General features: G+C 31.8%; 1 protein-coding gene across 9 annotated transcripts in view; it reads left to right on the top strand.

Annotated features, from left to right (window-relative positions):
- LOC129909842 (protein sidekick) overlaps positions 1–21568 on the top strand; it is a 148179-nt gene extending 126611 nt beyond the window's left edge. For 2 of the 9 annotated variants that reach the window (XM_055986949.1, XM_055986954.1), the window contains 11 exons: positions 6119–6238; positions 6741–6896; positions 9715–10143; positions 10337–10534; positions 13306–14815; positions 14876–16596; positions 16664–16942; positions 17346–17369; positions 20208–20528; positions 20655–20986; positions 21077–21568. In XM_055986949.1, coding sequence (XP_055842924.1) covers positions 6119–6238; positions 6741–6896; positions 9715–10143; positions 10337–10534; positions 13306–14815; positions 14876–16596; positions 16664–16942; positions 17346–17369; positions 20208–20528; positions 20655–20986; positions 21077–21319 — 5333 coding nt within the window. In that variant the 3' untranslated portion in view covers positions 21320–21568. The remainder of the gene's footprint in view (positions 1–6118; positions 6239–6740; positions 6897–9714; positions 10144–10336; positions 10535–13305; positions 14816–14875; positions 16597–16663; positions 16943–17345; positions 17370–20207; positions 20529–20654; positions 20987–21076) is intronic. The other 7 variants (XM_055986951.1, XM_055986955.1, XM_055986952.1 and 4 more) reach the window with 5 other exon arrangements.
- The last annotated feature ends 4019 nt before the right edge of the window (positions 21569–25587 follow it).

Below are 25587 nucleotides of genomic sequence, written 5' to 3' on the forward strand. Positions count from 1 at the left end.
AAAAAAAAAGCTTTTTTTTTTAGAAGCCAATTAGAGCGTCAACTTAATTCGCTGAATTAAAACTTTGCGTATAGGCCCAAGAATCAAAAATTATCCTTATCGTTGGGGAAATCAGCTTTTTCATTAAAAAAGAGTCAACGACTTATTAGAATTCATCATGTGAGTTTTTTTTTTATAATCTAAAGACCTAAATAATAATACCTCTGGAGACCGAATTGTCTTTGAATCTGACACTGATGAAAAAATAAAAAAATACAGAAATACACATCAACATCAAGAGCAACAAACTAGGTTGTTGCATTTTGTTTTCAAATAACTTTTACCATAAAGATAATAATCTTTAAAAAATAGTCTACTTGCTTGATAAAATATTCCCAGACATTCAAATTCAAATTGTTCAACTTGCAACATTGCAATGCGAATGCCTTTCTCATTAAAATGTATTCACTTGCCATTCTTAAGAGTTATGCCATCACCATCACCACACCACCCGCCATCGACGCATTTTCCCATGACGATTCCGTTTATGTGGCATGACAATTCTTCTTAACGTCTCCGTCATCGTCGTCGTCTTCATCCTCACCGCATTGCTGTTAAAGAGTTTAGACTAAATGTTAGGCAAATAGGCCAAAATGAAATTCATATTGTGACTCAATATAACAAGTGGAGGAGATAAATGCAATTTACCAACTTACAAATTAGGTTTTGTGAACTTTTTATTGCGGTTGTGATCCTTGCACATATATTTTATGTAGGTATTTGAAAATAATGATGCAGTTTGACATTGATGAAAATTTTCGATTGACAAATTGATAAACTTCCTAGATAGATTTAAGTCGAAAAACTTTGGAGGTAATGTTTTAAGGTGGCATTTTTTGTTAAATGGCTTTATTTTTGACAAACTACAATCAATTGTATTTTTTCTTCGTATAATGAAATTCCAACCATTTTCACAAAAAAGGAACACTAAAATCGTCAAAAAAAACAGTGTTTTAAAGATTTCTGACAAAAGTAGACCTTTTATCGAAAAGTAAATAAAAGTTATAAATAGTTAAAAAATCTACTACTTTTTTATTTTTATCTTTAGCAAAAATTTTTCAATTCAATTCTGATAAAGTTATTGAAAATTTACGTTTGTCTCAAATTAGCTTAAGTTTTTATTAAAGCAAAATATCAATTCTTGAATTAAAATATTGTTTTGAAAAAAAAAAAAAAAAATATGACACAACGCCGGCAAAGTTTTGCTACACCATCTTCTCGTTTAGAGCGGATACCTTCCATATTACAAGTTAGACTTTTTGAGTAACCTTTTCCAAATTTCCCCAATTCGGATAGAATGATTTAGATTAAAAAATAGTTGTTTTTCTTTTTCAATATGGTTTAACTATCTGTTTCTGAAAAACATTTTTTTTTAGAGTTATAAACGGCATCGTCCTCAGAGCCGTTTTTTTTTTTTATATAATTTCTGACTTTCTCGTAAACGACAGAACTGATTCAAACAAATCAAAATTAAACAAAATTATTTAAAGTGTATTAAGACACTTGAAATTAATTATTAAAAATATAGGTATTCAGTTAAATAATTTTTTTTTAATTATGAAGGTTGGAAATTTCGAGGTCCCAATTATTAGAAACTTATCTACATATGTTTTATTGTTAAAAATGTATACTCAAATGTTCGGTATGTGTATCATTTATACAAAAAAGTGTATTCTTCAATTTACCGCCTACACCTACTAGACGAATGTTCCCCCAAAATGGTGTTGGTCACTTCAAATCGACTCTAGGGGTCTAGAAATAAATTTGAATGATGCAAGGATATTGATATATCAAAGTAGAAGGCCCTAAATAAATTAAATATCACTTTATTTTGTTGTTCAAAAACCAACTGCTATTAAAAATCCGTTGTATGCTTTTCAAAATTAACTAGTCCAAAAATGATTTTTTTTATATTCTTTTTTTTTTTTTTGAAGTGAAAACTTCTTTAGTATCGTAGTGATTTGAAACAAGATGAAACGAAAACGCGACACGACTTTAACTTGTTATAACTTTTTTGTTTTAATAGATAGATGAATGAAATTTGTACTGTAGATAGGTAATTAAATAAATTATAATTGTACAAAATTTCATATTCAAAATTCTGAGATAACGGTACAAAGATGTTGTTTTTCTACACAAGTTTTATCTTTTGATCTAGTGCACATACAAATTTGATTTAACTTTAATACGCATACTGATAACATAACCTTTTATTTGATATATCACACATAACGTTACGTGCTCTACAAGTTACACAATCTTAAATTTAAAAAAATTTAAAAATACCTCAAAACACCTATGGAGATCTGTTGGCGATGACCAGCTACCAGTGTAGGAAGTACCGTAATCTCAGTCTGGAAATTCGACATGGTTGACTTTAAACAAGGTGAAACATGGTATAAAATTTTTTATAGGTTGTCAAACAAAAAAATTGATTTAATAGCATGAGAACATAAAAATAAATGTTTTTTTTGCTTTTTGGATGAAATGTCATCGAATTTAAAAAATTCTAGCTCTTTATGTAGATGTCTCATACATCTGATCGATATACCTATATATTTTGAGCTAAGACAATAAGCTTTCAGATAGTATAAAAATTTGTATAGGTTGATAGGGAAAAAAATGGATTTAATAGCGTGAGAAGATAAAAATACGTGTTTTTTCGTTTTTTTTTTTATGGAAATTGATCGAGTTAAAAAAATTCTAGCTCTTTTTGTAGATGTCTCATAGACCTGATCGATATATTTGAGCTCTTACAATAAGCTTTCAGATGGTATAATATTTATTATAGGTTGTCAGGGAAAAAATGCATTTAATAGCGTGAGAAGATAAAATTACTTGTTTTTCTTCGCTTTTTTTGATGAAAATGATCGTTTTCAATAAATTATACTTTTTGCGCATTGTAAACATTTTATAGTATGGCTTTATTTTTTAGGAAAATTTTGTAAGCTTTTTAATGGTTTAATTATTTTTTTTTTAATGATTTTTTAAGGTTTCACTTCTACCACGTGTGAATTGCACACATGATTTTTTTTTTTGTATATAATAGCTTACATTCTAGATAGTATTCTGATAAAAAATACTAAAAAAAGGCAGAAATATTTTGGTAAAACTACAATATTTATCAGAGTCCCGGAAATAAAGTTTTCACGACAATTGATTTTAAAAAATGCATAGAACTAAAATGTTCCACCTCCAATGAAATTTTTGTTCAAAATGCTTTGTTTTTTTTAAGAAATTAAATTATGTAACACGGGTCGTTTGAACACGACACTACTCGAAGTGTCTTGCACTTCAGATTTTTTGATGCATAAATGTTCATTGGGGTCTAAATACAGTAGTCCCTCGATAATGTGAATTACCGATAATGTGAATTACCGATAATGCGAATTTCTCTAAAATGTGAATCGCCAAAAATTTTCATTGTCATCTCTGTAATGTGAACTTTGAAAATTTTTAGACTCTATAATGTGAATCTGTTTTGCAAAAGCTTGCATGTTTTTCTCGTTCGTGCACGCAATCTTTGTATAGGTCTGAAAAGTGGATAACTGTTATTTGTCTTGACATTTCTTAAGATATTGAATGCAGCTGCAGACTGGAGATTTTTGTGCTAACATTTTACATCTTCTTATATTATTTATTTTTTACGTTTTTTTATGAAGAATTGATTTTAAAGATTCTTATGATTATTTTCAGTTTTTGAAATGGAGTGTACCTACTCCGTATGACTTGTATTTTACTGATTTTCTGAATTCAATAAATGCTTTAAAAAAAGAATGTTTTAATCAGTTAAATGACAATTGGAAAAAGTTTCAGTAATGTGAATTCCTCTAAAATCTGAAAACGCCTTGTTTTAATTAGTTCACATTATCGAGGGACTACTGTAATAAGAAAAAACCTTTTTTTAAATCTTTTATCGAGCTATTCGTTTTTGCGAGCTTAATTTTTTATGAAAAAAGCGTACATTTACGTACTCTCCCTCATGTTTTGGCTCATAACTCTGTTAATAATAACGGTAAAAATTTAATATTTAATATTAATAATGGCTCTATTTTTAGAAGAAATATGTCTCGTTTTAACTGCGTTTCAATTAAACTGATATCATTTTTAAATCTTCAGATATTCAAATTTAAGTCCGTTCATTTTTTTTGCCCTATTCTTTTTACTAATCAAAAAGTTTTTTTTTTTTTCATAGAAGTCAGAGTATACTTTTTTAATGGTCTTCGTATGCTGAACTCGAATCCGAAGTCAGAAAAATTCTATCACATCACGTTTTTGAGATATTACCGTTAGAAAATCAAAAATAGTCTTTTTTAACAGTTTTTGAGGTTATGTCCTTTTGCGTGATAATTTGTTATACATTTGTGGCGGTTTCTACAAGAACTAAACTTCTTCTTTCAAAATCTGTTTAAATCTTTTTAATATCACTTTTCCTCTCTGAGAAATCTTAAGTTGAATTCAACATGTTTGGTGCATATTCTCTATGCAAAAAAAATCTTATGTTCGTTTGGATTTCATGGCAAGATTTAATTTAATTTTTTTTAAGGAACTCTAAGTTGTTATTTTACCTTTTGTTCTTTTGACCAAGTTATACATTTTATTTTCTTGGTAAACATTGTTTTTACCTATTACCTATAAGTAATAGGTTTTTTATAATTAATCTTTATGATATATGTATTTGTATGTGGCTATAATTCCCGATTTTAAACAAAACATTTAAAAGATGTTATTATTTTTCGTTAATTGACCAAAATCAAAAGATGCTCTTAAATATCGTGTTTTTTGACAGAAAAATTACACCTCATTAAATTTTTTTTAATAATAAGAAGTAATATAAATATTTTAAATAAAAAGTTCCCTAACAACATTTACAATTCAAGCGATCAATTAAAACTATTATAACCTAATAATCGCCATAACTTTAAACTGACTTGTATAACAAGTAACCCAAAACAAAGATAAATCTATAACTCCATTTGAATTATATGTAAGTTTTCGAAACATTTTCATTTCAAGTTTATAATATTATTTACAAGCAGAGTAAACAATACAAACGTTTTTTTTTTCAATCAATTCACCACAAAATCTGATTTTAATTAATTTATTAAACAAAACATAAATTCTGTTTTCTCTGCAACAAATGTTCATTTTACCCATCCTCACAACTATTTACCTATCTTTTTAATCAGAATATTTCCAAGTGTTGTTTTTTTTTTTTTTTTTTATTCCATAACGCCCCGTATAAATGATTTTTTTTTATTTTATTTTATTTTATTTAATGAAGAGCACAACAAGCTATTGCAAGGCTATAAACTGCTGATACCTTTTTCAATGATATAAAAATTAACCAATTAGCGTTGTAAAAAATTGTTAAACTTATCCTGTTTTTCTCCAAAATAAGTTTGTCGGAAAATGTTTTGTTCCTTTCCCATTCCCAACCTTTACGTTAAAATAAAATAAATAAATTTAATTAAAAATAAAATAAAGTTCAGACAAATCCATGCCAATTACGTCGTTTCCGGTTTCCATTTGCAACTACTTTTTCGACGTCCAATTACTATCAACTTTATTCATCTTTCTCTTGTATTTTTTTTTTTTGTATATATATTTATTTTACCATATTGTGTAGGTTCTGTGCATTTGTTTTGTCCTTTAATAGCTCTGCAAATGCAGTATATCAGTGCAGTCAGGATTTTTTTTTTCTTTTTTTTTAAATATTTTGTGCCAGAGTTTCGTGTTTTTTTTTCTCGCCTTTATTTTTACTCTAACTTATTTATAGGGAAAAAATTTATATATAAACGCAAATTGGCGTGCTAAATATCATCACTGTAGAGTTGAAAAAAAAAATACAGATATAAAATAGAGTTTTTTTTTTTTGAAAGCGCACTAAACCGCATCACCATTGCATGTTATATATTTTTTTTATTTTTTTTTTTTGAACCAACCATCCACATCCACCATTTCGACACCAATTTCCACACACATAGTCATATTACAAACATACTGATTCAGAATTCGCGCGATATTTCCAAAGCACTATTTTTTTTCATGAAAAGCCTTCCTTTTTCTATCTTCACAGCCTCGACTCCGATTATGGAACAACCACCACTAAATGTGACCGCATTGGATGGCAAGGATGCAACTATTTCGTGCCGGGCTGTTGGTGCTCCAAATCCAAATATCACATGGGTGTACAACGGTAAGTGATTGCTCTAAAAAAATAAAACATAATTCTGGGGGAAAAAAAAGTCCCAAACCCCAAACCCAAGTGCATCTGTCTGAGAGCACTATGTGGAGTTTTTTTTTTAGATTTTTGTTTTTTTTTTTCGTTTGCATTTTTTATTTGTTTTCTTTTTATCCCTTAATTAACTCTCTTGGTATATCACAAGAGTTGCTAACGGTGATTTTGTTTTAACTTTGTACTAACAAACTTTTATGTTTTCTTTATGTTTTTTGCTCTCTTGGCTGTTTGTTCGAAAAATTGTGTTTGAACAAAAATTCTACCACCACTTCAACTTTACACAAAATCGCACTTATGGCACTCTTCTACACAAAACTACACACATTCACACAAACACGTTTATAAAAAAAAAACTATACCCGCAACACAAACACCAAAAACAAAAAACCCCAAAAATCAAAACAACTCTCATACGAAAAACCCTTCACTCCGTGACATGGCGTATAAAAATACTATATAGAAACACAACTAGTGGAAGTGTCGAGTCGGGTGCAGATCCTGGAGTCTGGGGACTTGCTGATATCAAATATCCGCGAATCGGATGCTGGATTGTATACGTGTGTCCGTTCGAATGAAGCTGGAACTGTTAACGGTGAAGCGTATTTAGGAGTTTTGGGTAAGTGTTTTAATTTTATTTTGTTGTTGTATTGTTTTGTTTTGTTTTACATTTTATAAAAGCTTATTTGGAAAAATGTTTTGTTGTTGTTTTTTTGCTGTTACATTGTTATTAAGTATTTTTTTTTGTAATTTTTTTTTTTTTAATTGTTTGCACCTCGTTTGATATTTGAGTGTGAAGTTGAGGTTAATTTAATTTGTAAGCATATAACCAAGAAGTAACGATTTTAATTGAAATATAATTGCAAGTAAAAGCGAAAAGTTAAATTAATTTTTAGGTCTGGTGCTTTAGTATAATATACATTAATGTGCTTCGTGGAATAAAATTAAATCAAGGTTAGATTAAAAAACAAAGTGTTAAGTGCAGTTGGTTTGGTAGTTTTACCTGGAAAGCTTTGGTGGAGTTTTGAAAATTGGCATTGTTAGAGATTTTGAAGTGTTTTTTTTTTTCGCAAGAAGGCTTCAAGGTAATAAGTCTGGCGGTAAAGCAAAGTGTTGCCAATCCGGAAGAGGTTGCTTCAAAATCTCTACACATTACACATACATACATGAAAGCTTCATATTAACCTTCCAAGTAATACTCCGAGATGCAAAGAGTTTTTGTAAGAGCTTAGGCCTTGGGTTTGTCATGAATATATGAAAAAAAAATCAACAGATGTGTTTTTTAGTGGAAGGCAATTTTTTCAGTCTCGGTGCACAATTTATTAAATATTAGTGAAAATACCGTTATTCTAATAAAATTTGGTATGAAGGTAAGGTGTTATAAGGCTTAATAATCACGCATCAATGAAATTCCTGTACTTTTTTTTGGGTGGTAGAATGGTTAGAGTAAAAAACGGAACTTACCCAATGACTACATATACAATATGCAACATTTAAAAATTTCGAATAAATGTTGCACTTTTCATTATATTTAAGAATCAAAAGAGTCCATGAAAATGTATAATGTAAAAGGATGTTTTTTTTTAGATAAGAAAAGTAGATTAAGTTTTATTTGAAATCTAGTTTATTTGTAAAAAAGAATACGACAGTGATGACAATAGTTTATAGGTATTGGAAAATGCAAACAAAATCCGTAGATGGACTGACACGTCTTAGGTTCTGGGTTTAAATCCAGCTCCAACACCTAGATAGTTTTTTCTTGGTTGTTGGTAAATTTGATCGAACTAGAAGTACGAAGATGCGAGCAAGCCTACGTCTTAAAAAAACAATCTCTCAAAAAATAGACAGATCTTTAAAACCTCATCAAAAAGGCAAAAATGATAAAACGTTTCAATACGACCGAAAAAAGAAGATATTGAAACCTTAAAACTACTGTTACAATCATGGGCAAAAACATCAGAGTGAAACAATAAAAAAATGGGAACTTGCCACCGATTTCTGAGGTCACTTTTTAATCACAGTTTTTAAAGTATTTTTTACTGCTGATTCCAAAAAATCAAGGCAATCTGACGTCTCTGAAAAAAGTTATACCTGTTTTTCATCTGTCAACCCATATTTTTATAACAGTTGCAAACTTACTACCGAAAAACCTTTAAAAGTTATGGTAGAGAAACCAAATTTTGCATGAAGGTTTTCATATCCATTATCATGAAGAATCAAAACAATGCAATGAAAAAAACATATATTGATGAAAAAATGTATTCTTTTTTTTGAGAAAGGAGGAAATTTTAGGATATGCACTAAAAAACATTCTTGTACAATCTTGGAATAAGTGCTAATAGGCTAATTTTTTTGTTTTCTGTTATTGCTTGGATATTTTATAACTTATGCCAAAAATCTAAAAAAATCTCATGTTTCAGAGACGTCGGATTGCCTTGATTTTAGATTTTTTGGAATCAGCATTAAAAAATACCTCGAAGTCATATGTATAATAACCATTGTCTATTATTGCTAATTTTGAAAATCTCCATTTCGCTATTTGACCTTGAAAATCGCGACTTGCGGACATTAGATTTTTCTAGACTTTTGAGGTATGTTATAGAATGGCAAAACGAAGATATTGATCAAAAAAAATTTCTATTAGCATTCATTCCGAGGATTACCCCTTTTTTCACCTTATTTGACTGTATTATTTGATATTTGTTTTTTCTTTAGAATGATGTTTGTAAATTATATGAAAATGTTACATGTAAGGTCAGACTCCTATAACATTGTCTATTACGAACAATTTTGGTGTCCGAATTTCACCAAATTCCGTTAGAATATTAAAATTCACAGTATATTAATGCTGTGATTATTATAAGAGTCGATAATCATCGACCAAAACTTTGCGTCATTTTACAACTAATGACCCCACTATCGGTCGTACCTGAGGTCATTTGAACTTTTTGAATAGAATAACTACTCCGCTTTTAAAAAAGTTATTTGCGTTATTTTTTCTTTGCTACTTTTCTTCGTCACTATTACAGTATAAATATAACTAATTGCAAATGGGGCATTCAGAATAATAGTGGGTAAAATGCACTTCTCGATTAGTTGGATTTTTTGAGGTCCTTGAAATCTCAAATAGGAAAAAAGAGATGTACCAACGAGCCTTACATAGAATTCAAACTAAACTTCCGACGTACTTTCATGCGTATTGAGTTAAGTATAATACGCTTTTGGTATGAACAATATTTCCCTTCGTAAAACTGCTCTTAAGTTTTTGTTATTTGATAAAAAAAATATTTCTAGATGTTAAATAGTATTTAAAATAAAAACAATTAAAATGTGGCATACCTACCGTTGAGAAATGACCTATAAATTTCCATTATAAACAAAATTCATCTTAATGTCTTATTCAAATGTTCTTATAATTTTGTTTTTGTATTTTTTAGTTCGGACCCAAATAATCCAACCTCCCGTGGACACCACTGTACTGCTCGGTCTAACAGCATCTCTGCAATGCAAGGTCTCAAGTGATCCAACAGTTCCATTCAACATAGACTGGTATCGCGAAGGACATCCCACTCCAATTATAAACTCGCAAAGAATTGGTGTACAGTCAGATGGAACACTGGAACTTCAAGCAGTTCGTGCTTCAGATGTTGGAACTTATTCTTGTGTTGTAACCTCACCCGGTGGCAATGAAACAAGATCGGCCAGATTGAGTGTTATTGAATTACCATTCCCACCGACAAATGTCAAAGTAACAAGGTTAGATTCACCAAGCCAACGAGCTATAAATGTATCATGGACACCTGGATTCGATGGAAATAGTCCAGTTTTGAAATTTATTGTTCAAAAACGTGAAGTTTCCGAACTCGGTAAGTTTGAATTTGAATTTTTAATAAATTGGTGAACAGAAATTGGTTAAAACTCAAATTGGCTTTTGTTTTTCTTCTTTTTTTGTTCTTTACCCTTCTTTAATCCTTTCATGTTTGCATTTCCTTTCAAAACTATAACCTACGATTTTCCACACTTTTAACGCGACTTCTTTAAATCATTAACCTCATAAAGAACAATTCGTAGGTCCAGTTCCAGATCCATTGTTAAATTGGATAACAGAGCTGAGTAATGTATCAGCTAGTCAGCGATGGATTCTATTGACAAATTTAAAAGCTGCAACCGTATATCAATTCCGTGTGAGTGCTGTTAATCGAGTTGGAGAAGGTTCTCCATCAGAAGCTAGTAATGTGATAGAGCTGCCACAAGAAGGTAAGTCTAACTTTTTTATATGACCCCTAAATAGTGCTATTTAGTTTGCCCTGTGTATTTTATGTTTGTTGTTTAAAAAACATTAGTTTAGAGGCGTAATTATTATAATTTTTTATAGTTTATAATTTTATTTTTATTTGTTTATATTTTGTTTTTTTTTTTTTTTTCATTAAATGTTAAATATTATTTTAAATTATTTAATTTAATGCTTTGTGTTGAAGAAAATGCAGTATTAAAATTTTGTTGAAGCTATCAAAGTTGTGTACAAAGCTGTAAATATTGGAAGCAGAAATGACATTGCGAAGTTTTTATTTCTCTAAATTTAACGTTATTTGCACAATAAAGTAGGTACACAAAACAAACAATTTCATAACTTAACCGAAACTTCCTCTAAAGTAAGCAACACCCAAGAATAGATTGTTCTTCTCGTTTCTATATTGTCATTAACTGAAGTCAAACTGAACCAAAAATTAAAAATCAAACTGGTTAACGGAAATTATTTCATAACCGATGTTTGAATTTGTTCAGTTTTTAAAACGTTTTTCGCAGCTTAAAAGAATAACAACGGGTCCTCGAAGGAAAATTACCGGCGAAAAAGGACCTGGTCTAAAGAATTTTTCTGTTTTCATTTTCACCTAAACCATAGCGACAACTGTGTCACCGATCTACACGAATGTGTAACGCACTGCAACTTCCTGTGAATCGTTCTCATCATTGCAGATTTATTTTAGACTAAAGCTATCGTTTGAAGAGAATATACCGAATAAACTCGCTCATATAGAATAATTTTATTGGCAAATTTATTAGCTTAAGTTTGTTTTGCTATTATTTTTTCCGAAAATAAACGAAAATGATATTTTATTGTAAATGATACCCCTCAAAATGTTACTTAAGGGCTTACAGTAGCCTTTTCGTTCCTATTTTTCTATACCTCGATGTCTTTTTTCGTACAATCTATACCTTCATCCACGACCTTAATCAGTTCCTTCGTTTTTTTTCTTTTTGGAACACGACTTTGGCCAAAAACCCTACAATTCAATTCTTTACAGATCGATTTAAGTTGTTAACTGCTTAAACCCTGTTAATCAAACGCCAACTAACCTTTAGTAGGTTACTATTCTATTATTTTCTATGGGGACAGCATTTTTCAATCCACCAGTTTATGTTCTTATGTGCTTTTTTCAAAAATGATATCCCACTTCGTGTCCATTTGATCAAAGATCTACTTATACCTTAATCTAATCTATAAAAAATCATCCGATTTCCTTATTTGCTTATTTTTATTTCAAATCTTATGAATTTAATCTTCATCTTCACCAACTTGAACCATATTCAGTCTGTCCGATTTTCAATTTTTTTTTCTAGAGCAATAAACCGAATTACATTGGTGCTCCAAATTTTTCCGCATATCTTCACTTCTAAGATATTTCAGTTTTTTTTTTTCACTTTTAAAAGAACCTATTTTTATGGATTTGTATAAACAAACCAAAAGTATTTTCATTTATTTTTTAAATTAACAAATCAAATATTGAAAAAAAAATTCACCAAAAATATTGAGTGTTGAAAACAGCCATTGTTTTAGGTAATTAAAGGCCATTTGCTGAATCGGAACTTAAAAAAATTAGGTTGAACATAAACTCTTATTTCTCTTTTTCCTCTGCGTAAACTGTCACAAAAGGATTTATGTTCAACTTAACAACAAGGTAGTACTAGAAGGAACTATCTATAATGTCTTAGATTTTAACTAAGCTGAAGATTTATCAATCCAAAAAATTTTGACATTTTAAGGTTCGGAAAAGTAAAATAAATAACAAATGCGTTAAAACCATGAAAATGCTCTAAATCGAACAACAAAAATGTTATCTCCTTTCGATTTTATACTGATTAGTTTCCTTAGTGCAATATGCTATTTTCTTGACAAGGACGATCCAATTTCAGAAGCCAATTCTTCCAAACTTAAATTTAAATTTGAAACATCATTTTGTGCCTTCCTTAACTCTACTTAAAGTTCTCCAACTTTTCATTTATATAGTGCCTCAGTTCTTAATATTTAAGTTTCCAAGAACTTTCGATTTTTGTTTTTCTCATTTTTGTTTCATATCATGTATGTTTGCATTTGTTGCACAGTTGAAATAAAAAAAAAATAAACTTAGATACCTTATTGTTTTGAAACTTTAAAAGTTGTTCAACCATAAAAGCATAGAAAATCAAAAATACTTATGAATACTTCACTTCACCTATGGGCGATAAGAAAATTCAAAATATTTCACTTCGCATACCTAACTAGACTTGTATTAAATGTATATGTGCTGTGCGCGTTGCATGTTTGATGTGCCATAAAAAAATAATATCATCTTTAGTTTTTTTTATTGCGCCTCCTTTCCTTTTTAATTCATCCTTTTTATTTTGTCTCTTTTTCAAACAAAATATCTGCGTTCAATTAAAACTTTAATTTCTCTTTTCGGTTATTTTGTTTTCCACCCATCAATGTGGGTGGTTTAAGTTTACTCAACTTATGATTTCCATTATCGTCCAAACAAACAAAACTATGTATAAACTTTATATCTATACTCCATAAACAAACTAATTACATCTAAATGTCATTTCTATGTATCTCTCATTTTTTGAATGTATATGAATATCGAAACAAAAAAATAATGGCTTAAATTGTAGCATTACCGCTTAACCGAGGTATATTTAAAAAACTAAATAATCTTGTAACTCATTTCGACCTCATTTTTAATGAAAAATATTTGCTTTTCTTACCCCAGCACCTTCGGGACCTCCTGTTGGATTTGTTGGATCAGCTCGATCCATGTCAGAAATAATCACCCAATGGCAACCACCATTGGAAGAGCATCGAAATGGCCAAATTCTAGGCTACATCATTCGTTATCGACTTTTTGGATACAACAATAGTCCTTGGACCTATCAAAACATCACAAACGAAGCTCAGAGAAACTATTTGATTCAAGAATTGATAACTTGGAAAGACTATGTTGTCCAAATAGCAGCCTACAATAACATGGGCGTAGGAGTGTATACTGAAGGAGCAAAAATCAAGACCAAAGAGGGAGTACCAGAAGCTCCACCGACTAATACGAAAGCTTCACCAATCAATTCCACAGCTATTAAAGTTTCGTGGAAGCCACCGAATCCACAACAAATCAATGGAATCAATCAAGGTTATAAAATTCAAGCTTGGCAATATGAAATAATCGATGGCGAGGAACATGAAACGGAAGCAAAAATGATGACAGTTCCGCCTAGTTTACTAGACCCCTTGGCCGAACAGACGGCCATAATGGGAGGTCTTGAGAAATTCAGTTCCTATAATGTGACTGTTTTGTGTTTCACTGATCCCGGTGATGGTATCCGAAGTGGAATGGTACCCGTCAAGACTTTGGAAGATGTTCCAGATGAGGTTGCGTCTTTGCATTTCGATGAAATATCCGATCGGGCTGTTAAAGTTATGTGGGCGCCACCAAAAAATGTTAATGGCATTCTGACAGGCTACACTGTTCGTTATCAGGTCAAAGACCGTTCGGAGACTTTGAAATCTATCAATCTTACTGCCACTGAGACAAGCTTGAGAGTAACACAGCTCCAAGCAACTACACATTACTGGTTTGAGATTAAAGCTTGGACCCAAGTTGGTGCTGGGCCCACAAAGACTGCCACAATTCAATCGGGAGTCGAACCAGTACTTCCACATGCACCGACTCAGTTGGCTTTATCGAATATCGAAGCGTTTTCAGTGGTTCTTCAGTTTACTCCAGGTTTTGACGGAAACTCGTCAATCACCAAGTGGAAAGTTGAAGCACAAACAGCAAGAAATAATACCTGGTTCACTGTTTATGAAGTTTCTGATCCAGATGCTTCCACTTTAACAGTAACTGGACTTACGCCTTTTACACAGTACAAATTAAGACTGATAGCTACGAATGTTGTGGGAGCATCAGAACCATCTGAGCCAACAAAAGATTTCCAAACGATACAAGCCAGGCCTATGCATCCACCATTTAATGTAACGGTTCGAGCTATGAGCGCAACGGAACTGCGAGTTCGATGGATTCCCTTGCAACAGACCGAATGGTTTGGAAATCCCAGAGGGTATAATATAACTTATCGTCAGGTTGATGGTACTGGGACGGGAAAATCAATGGCCCTGAGTGTCTTAATTGAAGATCATACTGCCAACTCACATGTCTTGGATACCCTTGAAGAGTGGACAGTCTATGAGATTGTTATGAATGCATGTAATGATGTAGGAGCTTCGAGGTAAGTTTTAAACAAATCACATAAAAGTTCTAGATTAACTTTTTTTTTCTTAAATTTTAGGGACAGTATCAAGGCTGTCGAACGTACTCGCGAAGCAGTGCCTTCCTTCGGTCCCTTGGAGGTGCAAGCCAATGCGACTTCATCAACAACAATAGTCGTTCGATGGGGTGAAGTACCAAAAGAGCACAGAAATGGCCAAATCGAAGGCTACAAAGTATACTATGCTGCCACGAACCGCGGTGGTCAAGTTCTGCACAAGACAATCTCCAACAACTCATCGTTTACTACAACCCTCACTGAACTCAAAAAGTACGTCGTTTATCACATTCAAGTTCTGGCATTCACAAGACTTGGCGATGGTGCTCTCAGTACTCCTCCGATTCGTGTGCAGACTTTTGAAGATACACCTGGTGCTCCGTCAAATGTATCATTTCCCGATGTGTCATTCTCAACGGCTAGAATTATCTGGGATGTACCTGAAGATCCAAATGGGGAGATTCTAGCATACCAAGTCACATACTCACTAAATGGCAGTGTGAATCTTAACTATAGTCGTGAATTTCCTCCATCCGATCGTACTTTCCGGGCAACTCAATTGCTAGCTGAACGATATTATATATTTAGTGTAACAGCCCAAACCCGTTTGGGATGGGGCAAGACTGCTTCGGTTCTGGTGTACACAACAAATAATCGTGAGCGTCCACAAGCCCCATCTTCGCCTCAGATATCTCGCAGTCAGATTCAAGCTCATCAGATCACATTTAGTTGGACTCCTGGCCGTGATGGATTCGCCCCATTACGATACTATACTGTACAAATGCGAGAGAATGAAGGACCATGGACGTCACTGCCGGAACGAGTCGATCCGAGTGTGGCATCTTACACTGCCACTTTTTTGAAACCTCACACGATATATCAATTTAGAATTCAAGCCACTAATGACCTTGGTCCTTCGACATTTAGTCGAGAAAGTATAACGGTACGCACACTTCCTGCAGCTCCAGCGAAAGGCGTGAGTAGACTTAAAGTCGTACCCATTACTACGACAAGTGTTCGTGTTCAATGGAATGCTCTGGAGACATCGCTCTGGAATGGTGATTCTGCTACCGGTGGCTATCGGATATTGTTCCAACAACTTTCAGACTTTCCCGCTGCATTACAAGCCACTCCCAAACAAGACGTTATGGGAATAAATCAAGCATCTATTGTTCTTAGTGATCTGCAGCAAGATCGGAACTATGAAATTGTGGTGTTGCCTTTTAATTCTCAAGGAGTTGGTCCAGCATCGCCTCCCGTTGCTGTTTATGTGGGTGAAGCAGTACCAACTGGTGAACCAAGAGCTGTTGATGCAGCTCCACTTTCTAGTACCGAAGTTAGACTTCGTTGGAAACCACCAAAGCAAAGCATGCAAAATGGTGACCTTTTGGGTTATAAAATCTTCTATTTGGTGACGAGCTCACCACAAGAATTAGAAGAAGGCCGCAAATATGAAGAGGAAATTGAAGTGGTTGCAGCATCTGCAACTTCTCATAGTCTAGTATTTCTCGATAAGTTTACAGAGTACAGAATACAGATTCTAGCTTTCAATCCAGCCGGTGATGGCCCGCGATCGACTCCAATAACAGTAAAGACTTTACAGGGACTTCCGGGGCCGCCAGTTTCACTACGATTTGAAGACATCACCATGCAAAGTTTGAAAGTTTCATGGGATTCTCCAAAAATGCGCAATGGGGAAATTCTTGGTTATCTTGTGACATACGAAACCACCGAAGAGAATGAGAGTAAGTTTCTTTAAAGCACTTTTAATTTTTCATACTAAAATTTTGATATCAAATTTTTTTTTTATAGAATTTAGCAAACAAGTGAAACAAAAAGTTACCGGAAATAGTTTGCATGTTCAAAATCTAGAAGAAGAAGTCACATACACGTTTACAGTGCGAGCCCAAACTATTGACTATGGTCCGGCAGTAAGCGAAAATGTAACAACTGGACCTCAAGACGGATCTCCAGTTGCCCCGAGAGATTTAATTCTCTCGAAGACTTTGGCCAATGTTGAAATGCATTGGCTTAATGGACCGTCAGGACGTGGACCTGTTCTTGGTTATTATATAGAATGCAAGAAAAGGGGTAAGTTCTAATTTGAGAATATAAATTTGGTAACTGTGGGAACTTTTGTGCATGACAGAAATTAATTTTTTGTATAAGTTTCTGCAAGAAAGTATTTTAAGAAACTGTTCTATTTAGATTTGAACTTTTGAAATGTGATGCTTGGAAATAAATATTGATTTAAATGCTTTACTTGTGTTGAAAAGAAGTGATCAATAAAATTACTCAAAAATTGTTGATATTAGAATTTCTATAGATAATGGATTCAGTGATATGAGTAAAAATGTATTGTATATTAAATCAAATTTATTTCTAAAGTACACTGAACTTTTTATTCTTATTGGATTAAGGTGCTTTTAGTAATTGTAGTTACTTTTATTCTATTCCTTGCAATATTTTTCCCAAACATGCTTACCCTGCGTAGAGAGAGGTGAACCAGCATATATCTGTAAGTACCGGAGAAGGAGTTAAGCTTTTGGTTTATATTTGTTTCTAAAAATTTGACACACTTTTACTTTCATTGAACTCGCATTTTTTTCATGCCTAACACATTTTTATTTAATAATTTCAAACTCTAATTTGTTTATTAATACTTTACGCAAAAATTAACTGCAAGACCTGATTTTATTTTTTCGTTTTGATTCGTCAAGTTCTTTTATTTTTCGATTTTTAATTACACAAAGATTTTGACTTTCGGGATATAAGGTATTATGGAGAAAGTGGAGCGGAATTCCATTTTGTTGTTGTTATAGAATCACTTTAGTGATTTATCTGACCAAAAATTTGATACCTTGGATGGATTGGCAGTTGCTTAGTATTGGAAGTGAGTCCAATCGTGGTGGGTGTGGCTTTGAATAATAATTTTTCGTGAATTTCAAGTGAGGGATCCCACGCTGAAACTTTCATAATACATATTCGAGAAATATTATTGGTGGTGGAATCTACGTCAGTCACGCCCACAAATAACAAACAAAGGCATTGTTTTCAGTTTTTGGCGTAATTTTTTTGAAGTGAAAACTTCTTTAGTATCGTAGTGATTTGAAACAAGATGAAACGAAAAAGTGACAGGAAAAATCAATTGATCATAACTTTTTTTTAATAGATAGATGAATGAAAATTATACAGTAGAAAGGTAATTTAATAAATTATAAATGTGCAAAATTTCAATTAATTTCATATTCAAAATTCTGAGATAATTGTGAAAAGATGTTCTAAACACGTTATATCGTTTGATCTAGAGCACATAACAAATTTATTTAACTTTAATACGCATGCTGATAATATTACCTTTCATTTGATATATCACACATAATGTTAAGTGCTCTAAAAGTTATTTAATCTTTAATTGAAAAACTTGAAAAATACCTCAAATAACTCTGTTACCGATGACCAGCCACCAGTGTAGGAAGTACACTCAGTTTGAAATTTCGACATGGTTGGCTTTAAAAAATTCTTACTTTTTTTGTAGGCATGGTAGAAATATGATTGAAGCGTCATATAAAAGGTGAAATAATAATTATATAAAATTTATTATAGGTTGTCATTTAAAGAATGGATTTAATGGCGTTAGAAGAGAAAAGAGATTGATTGTTTTGCTTTTTTTATGAAAACTAATTGGGTAAAAAAATTCTAGCTCTTTTTGTAGATGGTCGATATAAATATTTTGAGCTGAAACAATAAGCTTTCAGATGGTATAAAATTTATTGTAGGTTGTGATATAAAAAAAGTGATGGAATAAAAAAAAGTTATATTTTTTCGAATTTTTTTGCAAGAAAAATTATTTTTAAGGTTTCACTAATAAAAACTGCCTTTTTGAATTATAATGAAATTAAAATAAATTCATAATAAATATACAGGGTTTCTCAAAAGTATTGGTTCAAACGATAGGCTGATAGGCCAACTTAAAGGCTCTCAGAATTTGGCATGAACCAAATCCTTACGATTTTCGATTAAATACAGTTTTATTAAAATTTCAAAAAATCCCTAATTTGCAACTCAGCATTTTGGTTCCTCTGCTCAGAACTGATTTTTGTTTTTCACAATTTTTTCGCTTAAACATTTTTTAATAATTACACTGGTCAACAAGGTTTTTGTTCCAGACACCAAGATATACTTTTCTATAGGTTTTTTGGGTGCTGAGCTCGAATCCGAAGTCAGAACAATTCTACCACATCACGTTTTTGAGATAATCCCGTTAGAAAATCGAAAATGCCGTTTTTTTACCAGTTTTCGAGATTATTTCTTAGCTTTTGGTTATTTGTTTTAAATAAATTTGTAACGGTTTCTAATAGAACTAAATCTTGTCTTTCTAAATCCGTTTAAATCTTTTAAAAATCTCTTATCTTCTTTGAGAAATCTGAAATTGAAATCAACGTGTTTGGTATATCTAATATTTGCTTTTAATAGTAAATCTCGAAATGTTCTTTGCCAATCGCTTTCAAATTTTGACACAACGTTATTAGAAACCGTTACAAATTTATTTAAAACAAATAACCAAAAGCTAAGAAATAATCTCGAAAACTGGTAAAAAAACGGCATTTTCGATTTTCTAACGGAATTATCTCAAAAACGTGATGTGATAGAATTTTTTTGACTTCGGATTTGAGCTCAGCACACCAAAATCCTATAGAAAAGTATAACTTGGTTTCTGTAACAAAAAAAAAGTTTAATTTTGTTGACCAGTGTTATTGGAAATAATTATCAAATCAAAAAAAATTTTACTTTATATATCATTCCGCTACAAATTAACTAACAATTTCTAGTTTTATAAAAACTCAATTTTTTACTTTAATTTAAGAGCAACACCCCTAAAAAAATTGTATGGTATGACACTGGTTTATTATTTTAAAAACTTGCCCTGTTTTGTAGTTCTCAAAAAAAGTATAAAAGTTTCCAAAGTTGAAATTAGATCGAAAGATATTATAATTATGAATTCAGCAAATCAGGTTTTTTAAAATCAAAAATCGAACAAAAATAAACACATTTTCTCGAACTCTTTCTTGTTTATTTATTTTTGAACAAAAACCTCTATTTTTTTAGCTCTGAAAAACCCTTTCTTGTTGAATTTAAATTGTATATAATATCTTTCAAAAGGCTTCGGGTGCTTCTGGACATACTTTTATGTGTTACGTTGATTTTTATTTCACTTTAACAATTTCTATCATTATCATTAGCTTTTGTTTATTCCTATTTTATGTAATCGATTCAATATTTTTTTTCTCATTTGCTCATTTCGTTGTTTTAATATTTATATAAACACAATATTAAATATTTATTACTCTTACAGATGACTCACGATGGGAAACAATAGCTCGCTCAACAACAGGTCCAATGCAAGATTTCACTGTCAGCTATCAAAGTCTACTTCCTTCGACAGCTTATACATTCCGTGTTATTGCCTACAATCGCTATGGCATATCCTTTCCAGTTTATTCAAAGGACTCAATATTAACCCCATCCAAATTGCACTTAGAATATGGCTATCTTCAGCACAAGCCATTTTATCGACAAACTTGGTTCATGGTTGCACTGGCAGCAACTTCAATCATCATCATCATAATGGTCATAGCTGTGTTGTGTGTTAAAAGCAAAAGTTACAAATACAAACGTAAGTGTTGCTAACCATTAATGTCTCGTGTCAAGACTCATGTCGATAGATATTTTAAACTTTATATTTTCTTTCATCCTTCTCAATTCGTCTTCCCTCCCACCCCCACAAAAAAAATATCAACAGAAGAAGCACAAAAAACACTCGAAGAATCAATGGCTATGTCTATCGATGAACGACAAGAGCTGGCACTTGAGCTCTATCGTTCGAGACATGGAGTTGGTACTGGCACATTAAACAGTGCTGGCACTTTGGGTCGTGGAACTTTGGGAACGTTAGGTAGAAAATCAAATCACCGTCCGCCGCCAGCATCGACATTGGGCAAAAGCCCTCCCCGACCATCGCCAGCCTCAGTGGCATATCACAGCGATGAAGAGAGCTTAAAGTGTTACGATGAAAACCCCGACGACAGCAGTGTTACGGAGAAACCATCGGAAGTCAGCTCGTCAGATTCACAGGTAAAGTGTTTAAGATGATTTTGATTATATGAATATCACCAGCAGTATAGTTTTGGAAAAAAAATGTAAAATATAAATTATTTTTTTTAGCATTCTGAAAGTGAAAACGAGAGCGTACGGTCTGATCCTCACTCATTTGTGAATCACTATGCCAATGTGAACGATACACTGCGGCAATCGTGGAAGAAACAAAAACCAGTGCGCAACTACTCCAGCTATACTGATTCGGAGCCCGAAGGTAGTGCGGTTATGAGCCTCAATGGCGGCCAAATTATTGTAAATAATATGGCCCGATCAAGAGCTCCACTGCCCGGTTTCTCCTCATTTGTTTGACAATCAACGGAGTTTTAAGTTTTGCATCAAAAATAGTTTTAATATTAATTAAATATATATATTTTTTAAAATCAAACACACAACAAAAACAACAAACAAAACGTTGTGCGACTATTTATAATAACTTTTATATTTCGTGTATGTATGTTATGTGCATGGTATTTAAGTTTACTATATATATATGTCTTTTTTTTTATATATTAAATTAACTTAAATTAATAATAAATTCAATTGCGATATTTTTTGTAAGCGATTGTGTCCATCTTTTTCTACTTGTGATAAAAGATTTTAAATAAATTAGAATTTTATTTTATTTTTGTTTAATGTTTTAAAATAAGTTTTAAATTAATATATTTTATATAATTTAATTTAAGTTCCGTCTCAAACTGAATATATAAAAAAAAAACATGTACGAATTCATATCATTATTATTTTAAGTTTAAAACATAAAAACAACTTTTTGTTTAGTTTTTTTATTTGTAATAAATTTAAGACAGACTAAATTTATTGTTTATAAAATATTATAATCTCAAAATAATACAATCGGATGTAAATATTAGTTATAAGTAGAAAAGTGCTGACGGATATTGCTTAAAGTTAACAAAAAAAGAACTAATAAAGTCAATTATATGAACTGATATTTTAGAAACTTTGCGTAACTGTTACTTAAATTTATTCAGAATTAACTTTATGCAACTGCAGAGATTTATACTCAGAATTAACCCCTTTTCAAAACTGCATCCAAACTTAGCACAACTTTCTTCAGATCCCCTGCATTTGACTCCTCATCGACTGAACTAATGTTCCAATCAGAACTTATTAAATAATAAAAACTCAACAAATTTGTCCCCATTTGCATTTTGTTACAAAAAAGTACAAATTTTGGCTTTTAATCTGTAGTTGGTCAAAATATTTATGACTGCTGTTCTTATCTTATCCTCGCCAACAAAATGCACTTTTATCCAAAATTTTTGTCTAAGATTTTTAAATCGTTCATTCCTATTATATGACAGAGCTGAATTGCATTACTTTCGATACTGCCGTTAATAAGCTTAAAAATATACATATACTTTAAAGGCATTGCAATACAGATCGTTTCTCATGTCGCTTTGAGATACTTTTCGGTACGAACATTTTAATGCAATGCTCTAACCGTTCGGTTGGAAAGTGTTAACAATTTAACTTTTGCAATGAATAAGGCTTTAGAGCGATGACAAGTCTGCCGTATCAAGGTAGTCAAACCGTAAAATATAAAAATCTCAACGCGATTAAAACGGTCGTTTTGTGCAGGCTCATAATTCATCGTTAATTGACTAAAGTCTAATTACTTTTTGGCGCACATAATATAAGAATTTATCCATTGTTAAGATTGTTGTGAGTTGTGACCTGCACTGTAGGAGATCACAATTTTGAGAATTTTTATGGCCCTAGCAAGCTTTGACTGTCGGGGACGATGGTTGATGGTTTGACAAAAATTATTAGCTCAGGGCAATTAGTCAAAATATGGGCATGAAATCGCATTTTTCGCGGGACAAAATTTTTTTCATGGAATGTGTTCGGGTGGTTGTCCTTATCATAAAAGTCAATTTGTTGGGAAAATTGGAGGTTGGGAACAGCCGCCATCTTGGAAAAGAGATTGGTAGCGTTTTTATTGAATAGCTCCATTGTTATTCATTTTAACAGAAAATGACAAAGGTAGGACTTATTAACAATAAAATTATCTAAACAATGATATACAAAACAATTCCGTGAGTTGATTAAATAAAATTTTATAGTTGGTCAAAGTGCGGGTTTGTTTCGCAAGGTTGGGACAAAATGACATTTTTTCATATATCTGACGAACTTTTGATTTGTTTGGATAATTCTTCAAGAATGAATTATATTACTTATAATTACCTATAAAATGAGCCCACAATCGTTATTGTAACCATCGTATTGTAGAAGTAATCTAACTCCGAAACTCTCCATGTACTAGTCAAAAGTGAGAAAAAAGCTAGTTTTTTGCTAGTAGGCCGAGAAAATTTTAGGAGTAGAGGTATAACCAAAATATAAGTACGCAGTTTTGCTGCCATACTCGTGTTAATGTCGATTTCAAAGGTCTGACAACTCTAATTTTGGGCTTTATACGGTTTTTGGGGGGTTAAATAACGTAAGTTTTCCAGTTAACGTGAATGGGCTAAATTTATACTATTTGAAATTATAAATATACAAGCTGATGCTCTATTATTTTTCCTAAATCTGGACACCTTAATCTCGGCTATGGGGTTAATAGAACTCACGATGTAAGGTTTTTTAACTAACCATATCAGGCTTTTCAATTCAAATAAACAAACAAAAATCGAAACAAAAAAGCCTCTAAAACATAATCGTATAAACGGCTTATATCTTGAGTTCTATTGGTCACATCCTCAAGATTGGGGTGTCTAGATTTAGGAAAAATAATAGGGAATCAGCTTGTATATTTATAATTTCAAATAGTATAAATTTAGCCCATTCACGTTAACTAGAAACCTTACGTTATTTAACCCCCCAAAAACCGTATAAAGCCCAAAATTAGAGTTGTCTGACCTTTGAAATCGACATTAACACGAGTATGGCAACAAAACTGCGTATACTTATATTTTGGTTATACCTCTACTCCCAAAATTTTCTCGGCCTACTAGCAAAAAACTAGCTTTTTTCTCACTTTTGACTAGTACATGGAGAGTTTCGGAGTTAGATTACTTCTACAATACGATGGTTACAATAACGATTGTGGGCTCATTTTATAGGTAATTATAAGTACTATAATTCATTCTTGAAGAATTATCCAAACAAATCAAAAGTTCGTCAGATATATGAAAAAATGTCATTTTGTCCCAACCTTGCGAAACAAACCCGCACTTTGACCAACTATAAAATTTTATTTAATCAACTCACGGAATTGTTTTGTATATCATTGTTTAGATAATTTTATTGTTAATAAGTCCTACCTTTGTCATTTTCTGTTAAAATGAATAACAATGGAGCTATTCAATAAAAACGCTACCAATCTCTTTTCCAAGATGGCGGCTGTTCCCAACCTCCAATTTTCCCAACAAATTGACTTTTATGATAAGGACAACCACCCGAACACATTCCATGAAAAAAATTTTGTCCCGCGAAAAATGCGATTTAAATTACTAATTTCCCTGGGCTATATCCTTTAATTAAAAAAATAGAAGCTAATTTTTTAATCATCAGCTAGAATTTAGGAAGAACAGTGTGAATTAAAAAAAAATTTATGAACAAGCTCTGAAGTTTAAATATCAGCTCTTATTAATTTATTAGTTAGAATATTAGTACAAACTGACTGGTGGCTTAGTCAAATGTTAAGTTAATTGACTACATTTACCAACATTAAAAATTCTTCTTTTAAAAATGAAACCTTTGTATGTACCAAATTTCATCACAGGTTTTCGGAAATATTATACTTTATTGTACTGAAAAGAAATTCATGTTTGCATAAAAAGAATTTGAAGAAGATGTGTTAGAATCTATTGGAATGCAACTTTTCTTATTGAAATTTTGAGAACTTATGCGAATTCAGCTAATTACATTTCTATTACCAAATTGTGTATTCCAATGCAAAATTTGTGAGAATTCAATTGCTATTTAGTTTTGTTACTGGATGTAGGCTAAGACAAGAGGGGCCTTCAGCTCCATTGGCTCTATTGGTTTAGAGCATTGTAGATGCTCCATTCCTCGAAAGTTAGGTGAAATTCATGAATTTGTTTGTATTATTAGCAATTTCAGGTAGATAACTTCACATAATGAAATCATATTGATAAAAACAAAATCATAATAGCCTAGATACCATATTAACGAACTGTTTGGCCTCAAAATATTTGAACTAAATAAAAGATAAACACTGCGAATTTTTCCCAGTTTTAATAATTTATTTATTTTTATTCTTTAATTTTTTTCTTCTGTCTGGTAGGATTTTGCAAACAGTTGACGAATTTGAGGGTTTCAATTGGTTGGTTTGTAGTAAATCTGGTACAGAAATATAATGGGCCCTATCGTAAATCTCCAGGAGAATTTTGTTTCCCTCGGAATATTTTTTTCCCCCGGAATTTATTTTGCAATTCTGAATCTCTCTCGGAATTTATTTCCAGGGAACAGATAATCGTATGAAATTACAGCTAAATTCCTCTAAAAATTTGATTGTCGATAGAAATAAACTCCTAGGGAAGCTTTTTATGGTCATTTTAGTTCCCATGGTTGAAACAAGGGAAACATTCCCAGGG

This window comes from Episyrphus balteatus, chromosome 2, assembly GCF_945859705.1.
Source record: "Episyrphus balteatus chromosome 2, idEpiBalt1.1, whole genome shotgun sequence".
NCBI lineage: Eukaryota > Metazoa > Arthropoda > Insecta > Diptera > Syrphidae > Episyrphus > Episyrphus balteatus.